Source organism: Procambarus clarkii, chromosome 41 (assembly GCF_040958095.1).
Source record: "Procambarus clarkii isolate CNS0578487 chromosome 41, FALCON_Pclarkii_2.0, whole genome shotgun sequence".
Lineage (NCBI taxonomy): Eukaryota > Metazoa > Arthropoda > Malacostraca > Decapoda > Cambaridae > Procambarus > Procambarus clarkii.
In genome coordinates this window covers 8,824,819-8,832,045 of record NC_091190.1, presented here as the reverse complement: position 1 = coordinate 8,832,045, position 7,227 = coordinate 8,824,819, and the positions used below count along the sequence as shown (strand labels likewise).

The 7,227-nt window shown below is 36.5% G+C and overlaps 1 protein-coding gene across 4 annotated transcripts in view; it reads left to right on the top strand.

Moving 5' to 3' along the window:
- The first annotated feature begins 374 nt into the window (after positions 1-374).
- LOC123761013 (uncharacterized) overlaps positions 375-7,227 on the top strand; it is an 89,797-nt gene continuing 82,944 nt past the window's right edge. For 2 of the 4 annotated variants that reach the window (XR_011231096.1, XR_011231097.1), the window contains exon 1: positions 376-683. Coding sequence is in view for 1 of the 4 variants with exons in the window: in XM_069339324.1 (XP_069195425.1) it covers positions 665-683 (19 nt within the window). In the remaining 3 variants the exon portion in view is untranslated. Of the gene's footprint in view, positions 707-7,227 lie in introns of all 4 variants that reach the window. The other 2 variants (XM_069339326.1, XM_069339324.1) reach the window with 2 other exon arrangements.

The window sequence follows — 7,227 nt, the reverse complement described above, 5'->3', positions numbered from 1 at the left end:
TTTTCTTAAACAACGCTGTTTGTCGACCTATTTGTATTTGTGCTGCTTTTTCAGCCATGTTTCCCCCTTTTTATCTTTATTTTTATAAGTTCTCAACACATTTTATTCTTTATACTCATTTAGTATTAAGTATTAGTCATTAAAGTTTTTCCTGCCCGAAACGCTTTGCGTAATAGTGGCTTTAGGCATTGTATGTACTAGCCCTATCTACAAATCTATCAATTTATGTAAAATCTCTTGTATGTATGTACCTTTCCTGAATAAACATTTTATTTTATTTTATTTTATTTTTATTTATTCAGACGAGAACAGCAGCGAACATAAAGCAGCGCGTATACGAACGAAAGGGTAAGAATGTATAAAATTCTCAGTGAACGAAGATGTTATCCGAAACTGCAGTCGACGGCTTGACCAGTCCCCGTTATGACCTACATATCGAGGTAGCCTCGATTGTCGTCCCCTCAAAACACAACATATCGAATTATCAAAAAACGATAACATAGGACGATCATCAAGCATAAAGAACAAGAAGGCATCGACAGGATAAATCACACAAACTTTTGCATTATAAAGAATAGGAGGAGGACTTTAAGACGGAAGCCACAGCTCTATTGGAGGACGGTCCGCCTAACGAGCTCAACTCTAGAACTGAACAGCAAGGATCATGTCAACTAACAGTTCAAGTGAGTGACAAGTAACTATTCAAGTGAGTATGTGGTGTCTTTGGAAGTGGAGAGTTACCAGCGCATAGGTATCTGTGCATGGGGTTAAATCGTACAAGAATGTAAGAACTTGTACAGAATATATAAATAAGTAAATAAATAAATGAATATAATAAAACCATGCAAATTACCTGAAGCCCATCATCACTCTGCAAAAATCTGCTATCAGAACAATAACAAACTCTGTCTTCAGACAACACACAACCCCTCTGTTATTAAGTCCCTTAACAGGCTAAACGTACACTCACTCCATACATTCTCATGTGCTATTTACATGTATAAAACCTTGTTCTTAAATGCTAATCCTGATCTGAAACTCTTTATTGATAGAAGTAATAGAACCCATGAGCACTACACCAGAAATATCTCTTTGGTATCCCCAGAATCAAGCTAAATTTATTTATTTATTTATTTATTTATTTATTTATTTATTTATTTATTTATTTATTTATATACAAGAAGGTACATTGGGTTTCTGAGAATACATAGCACAGTATTTACAATCTTGTAAAGCCACTAGTACGCGCAGCGTTTCAGGCAGGTCCTTAATCTAACAGATAATTTTAAGTAGGTAAATTTTAGCAGAATTAATAAAATGATTACAGATACATTGCAAGAAAAAAAATGAGATGAGAGAGATTAGTAAGTATATTAAAGCACATTGGTATATTACAGCTCTGGTTGATTACATTGACAACTTGATTGGTAATTTAAACAAGATTAACAGACACCATACAGCAGATTGATAGCACATATAAGAAGACAGCAATGATCACAATGGTAAAGATGTTTGGATTGGGTACATAAAGATTGGGAGATTGGGTAGCAATAGATACAGTGCAATTTTAAAGCAACAAGGTAAAAAAACTATGCAGATGAGATTAGGTACTTTTTAGTTTTGTTTTTGAATGACGCAAAAGTTGGACAGTTTTTCAATTCATTAGGGAGTGAGTTCCATAGACTGGGTCCCTTTATTTGCATAGTGTTTACACAGATTAAGTATGACTCTGGGGATATCAAAGAGATATTTATTTCTGGTGTGGTGATAATGGGTCCTATTACATCTGTCCAGGGAGAGTTTCAGAGCAGGATTTGCGTTTAAGAACAGGGTTTTGTAAATGTAATTGACACAAGAAAATTTGTGGAGTGAGATTATGTTTAGCTTGTTAAGGGAGTTAAACAAGGGGGCCGAGTGGTTTCTGAAAGCAGAATTTGTTATTATTCTGATAGCAGATTTTTGCTGGGTGATGATGGACTTGAGGTGGTTTGCAGTGGTTGAACCCCATGCACAGATACCATAATTAAGATAGGAATAAAATCTGTGCAAACACTCCATGCAAATAAAAGGACCCAGTCTATGGAACTCATTCCCTAATGAAATAAACAATTGTCCAACCTATGCTTTATTCAAAAGTAAAACCAAAACGCACCTAATTTCATCCTCATAGTTTCCTACCTTGTGCTTCAAACTCACGCTGTATCTTGTGCTACCCACTTCCCCAATATTAGTACTTAGGACATGCAACTTTACCAGTGTAATAAAATCTGTCAATTTATATTGTAGTTATTATGTTGAACTCAAATTTTGCTATAATATACTTATTAATAATCTTTAATAATAATTAATAATCTGAACTCAATAATACATAGCATATAAATTCATTAGCAGACAGTTTTCTCTCAAAAACTCTAAGCCTCAATAGCACCCACTGTTCTCTCTTCATGGAACAAGTAACTGCCAAAAGATTAAACAACCCATGGCTCACAAGTGGCATACTTAAACAATTAACAAGAAACATGAATATGAAAAAACATGGGATTGGCCTAGTTACAAAAGAAGTTAAAAGATACTCATGAATGCATACCAATAGAATATGAACCAATGTTTCCTCTAATGAGAATACAGTATATTTAAAGAAGGAAATATGAAAAGGACATGGAAAGCCATCTCTAACATCCTAGGATCTAAACAATAATCACATAGCAAGCAGATAAAACTCTGCAAAGATGGTTACACACTTGCAACAGACTTAGAAATTGCAATTGAATTCAATAGTTTCTTTTCATCAATTGGTGCTAACCTTCCCATAAAAATCCCAAAGACCCAGACACATGTTCTACAAATCTCATCGGCAGCTATCCTAACTCTTCTCCTTTCACCAGTCAGCCCTACAGACATTATATTCATAATTCAATCACTTAAAACCAAAGCTGGGAACATTAGTGAAATACCATCTATGGTATATAAGAGTGCTGCCCCTACTCTTGCACTTCTGCTCTGCTATTCAAAAAATCTCTAGTGTCATACTTTTCCTGATACCCTTAAAAAAGCATGGAGTAACACCAGTTCATATAGGAGGCAAGACAGCTGATATAAATAATTACAGACCAATATGAAATCTACCTATACCTTCAAAAATATTTGAACAAATTATTTACAAACAGGTCTATTCCTACCTTGTAAAACTCGACATATCAGGTTCCTGCCAGATTGGCTTCCGTTCCCCAAAAAGAGTACCAATGATGCCATAATTAGTCTCCTTAATATAATTAAACCTATACTATTTGTTGACGATTCTACCTTCATCTATTCTGATCCCAACCCAAACACACAAAATGCAGTAATATTGTCAATAATGAATTAAAAAAAAAAGTCCACTCTTGGATGTCAACCAACAAACTCACACTAAACATAGAAAAGACCTACTACATTTTATCAAAATCAAAATCAAAATGTTTATTTAGGTAAGGTACATACGTAAAAGATATTTTACAAAGAGTGATGGATTTATAGTTAGGGCTAGTACATACAATGCCTAAAGCCACTATTACGCAAAGCGTTTCGGGCATAAAAAACTTAAATGACTAAAGCTTAATACTAATTGAGCATAAAGAGTAAAATGAAAACATGGAATGAAAACATAGCTGAAAAAGCAGCACAAATACAATTCTGTCGACAAACAGCGCTCTTAAAAAAAAAAAAAAAAAAGACATTGGATGACATTAGAGGGGTAAGGTAGGTTACAGGGAATTTATTAGGTATAGCTTCGTTTTTATCTTAAACTGGTTGAGAGAGGTACAGTCTTTAATATGGTTGGGAAGGTCATTCCACAATCTGGGTCCCTTGATTTGTAGAGAATTTCTAGTTTGATTAAGTCGTACTCTAGGAATATCAAAACTGTATTTATTTCTGGTGTGGTGCTCATGGGTTCTGTTACAACCTTCTATGAAGCTTTTGAGGTCAGGATTGGCATTACAGTTTAGCGTTTTATATATGTATAATACACACGAGAGAATGTGCAGTGACTTAATGTCTAGCATGTTCAGAGATTTGAGTAGGGGTACCGAGTGAAGTCTGGGGCCAGAGTTGGATATTGTCCTAATAGCAGCTTTGTGTTGAGTAATTAGAGGACGTAAATGATTTTGGGTAGTAGAACCCCAAGCACAAATACCATAGTTGAGATATGGATAGACGAGGGAGTAATAGTGTGTTACCAGGGCAGGGTGGGGTACATAATATCTGATCTTAGAAAGAATGCCAACAGTTTTTGAAACTTTTTTTGATATATTTAGAATATGTCCCTGGAAATTCAGTTTGTGGTCAATGAGAATGTCAAGGAATTTGCCATCTAATTTGTTACAAATTTGAGTATTGTTTACCCAAATTGTATTGTTGAATTGTTACCAGCTCGAGTTGAGTTGTGTATATATAATAATTTACTTATGATCATTACACCTTTGAGTGATTAATTAGTGTCTATACCATCCTAGGGTGATATAGAAGAGCTAACCTAAAGGTACTTCCAGTGACATTGGTTTATCACTCAAATCATTAGTGTGTATGATTGTATTTTATTTTTTTTTAATTTATGCATATACAAGAATGTACATAAGGAATGTGAGGATACAAATATGGTAATTACAGTCTTGTAAAGGCACTAGCACACGCAGCGTTTCGGGCAGGTCCTTAATCTAAGAAAATTTTAAGGAGGTAAATACTTGCAAAATTTATAGACAAAAAATGATAACAGTTACATGAAATGAAAAAAAGAAGATGAGAGAAAATTGTAGGTACAGTATATTAAAGCACATAGGTAGCTAAGATTGATTGCAATGACAGCTTGAATGGTAGTTGATATTTGGTAATAAATCATCAAATCAAATTCAACTTCAGATAAATAATGTTAACATTAGCAATAATAATAAGGGAAAGTTCCTTGGCCTATACATAGACAAGAGACTTAACTTCAACACTCACATGCAAAACACAGCCAAAAAGAGTCTCAAAAATGGTCGGTATACTTTCTAAAATCAGATATTATGTTGTCCACTCTGCTCTCCTCTCTTTATGCTACGCACTAATCTATCCCTATTTTACATACGGTATCTGTGCATAGGGTTCAACTACTGCAAATTACCTCAAGCCCCATCATCACTCGGCAAAAATCTGCTATTAGACCTATAACAAACTCTGTCTTCAGACAATACACAGCATCTCTGTTGAAGTCTCTCAACCCTTTAACTGCACAACGCGCTTGCAGGTCCAGGCTTCGGGTGCGCAACGTGCCTCCAGGTGTTTTTATTTTTCACGTTCCATTCAAAACTCCCTCGGCTACATGGGGTTCACATCAGCTTCCTCAGGGCTCTTGTAAACAGATGCCATCTTTAAAAAAAATCATGGTCCACATTGCCTCAGTAGTGAGTGAGCAACCAAGGCTGGCGCTCGCAGCATGAGCACACAGCTCTGCTGTTCAGTGTGCGACTACAGCATCGCCTAATAATGTCAAAATATATATATAACCTGTATTATTTAGCCTTGATAGTATTATAGTAGAGCCTGAGTGTGATAATGACTGGGTACAATGTTCAAATATCAGTGATTCAGTGCTGTTCACGATGTTCACAGTGCTAGCCACAGCACCACAGCATTATTTCGTCCATATAGGAATCTTCAAACGACTTCTTAGGTTCCTTTTCAAAATAAACTTGTGGTCAATTATTCATTTACAGAAATCAGTGACCAGGATTGTGGTTATAATTAGCGTTGTGCGTAGTATTGTGGAAGGAGGAATTTTGGTGAGGGAGGGAGGAAGAGAATTGAGGTAGCCTCACTGTGTGGCAGCCACTCTTGTTTTGCTTACCATATTAGCTTCATGGTTCGCTATGGGGAACACACATATACATGGGTATATAGAGTGTGTGTGTGTGTGTATATAGTGTAATAACAGCAACAGGAGTATATTGAGTGGAGCTATTTTGGTGAGGGAGGTGACGTTGTAATCTTAGCGTCGTCTGCTGTGTGATTTCTCATGCAGTGTATGGTGGCCACTGTACTATTTGGACACAATAGTAATTTTGGACCTGTCTGGGTGTGGCTGCTCACACTCACGATGTTCTGAATGTGTTGATGGTAAATGTATATAGTGTGTGACAGTGTATAGTGTGTACATATGTTGCAACTATACATAAGTGAACATAAAACATTGGTGTGAATAACTGTATGATGGGAGGAGCAATGTTGGCGAATACAATGTTGGAGAAGTGAGGGAGGGCTGGCTGGGTGTGGCTGCTCACACTTGTGGTGTTCTGAATGTGTTTATTGTGACTGTATATAGTGTGTGACAGTATATAGTGTATAGTGTGTGACAGTATATAGTGTATAGTGTGTACATATGTTGTAAATACAATGGGGCCTTGACTAACGATGCTAATCTGTTCCCAGAGACGGATCGTAAGTCGAAATATCATAAGTCGAAGCGATTTTTCCCATAAGAAATAAAGGGAATTGAATTAATCCGTTCCCCACCCTCCAAAATATTAACATACAAATACATTTTATACTGAATACAATGTTTTTTTCTAACTACAATACAGTACCAAAGTGACTCTTACCTTTATGGAGGGCTCTTGATGGCTTATGGAAGATGGTGATGAGAGGGGGGGGGGGGAGGAGGAGAGTTGTTACTGTTTGGAAGGGGAGTTCCCTTCCATTATCACATCCGACAGTGATGTTTTCTCTGGGGTACTCTCTCCTACATTTTGCCTGAATACCACTAGGACCTGGTTGTGGTTCAGTGCTTGTCTCTACAAATTTGTCAAGATACTTTTTTTCCCTTTGTTTTAACATTTGTCTGTAATGATGCATCATAGTCTCATTGAATAGGTTAAGGCAATGACCTACTGCAGCTTGATTTGGGTGAGTCATTTCAGCAAAGGTTTGCAATTCTTCCCATGCTGCACACATTTTCTTAATTGTTGAGGAAGAGACATTCTGTACTCTTGTTTCTGCTCTATGGTCATCCTTACATGGGTTTTCATATGTTGAGCCTTACCACTGACTTTCCTGGGACTCATGGCATGATATATAATAATTACTTTAATGTTCAAAGTGCAAAAATCACCACAAAAGTGGAATTTCTTATAGGCACGATTATCACTAAGTGGGTAGCTGTAGTAAATTGAGGCAGGCCGGTCGCGTGACAGGGAACCACGTGCTCAGTCGACC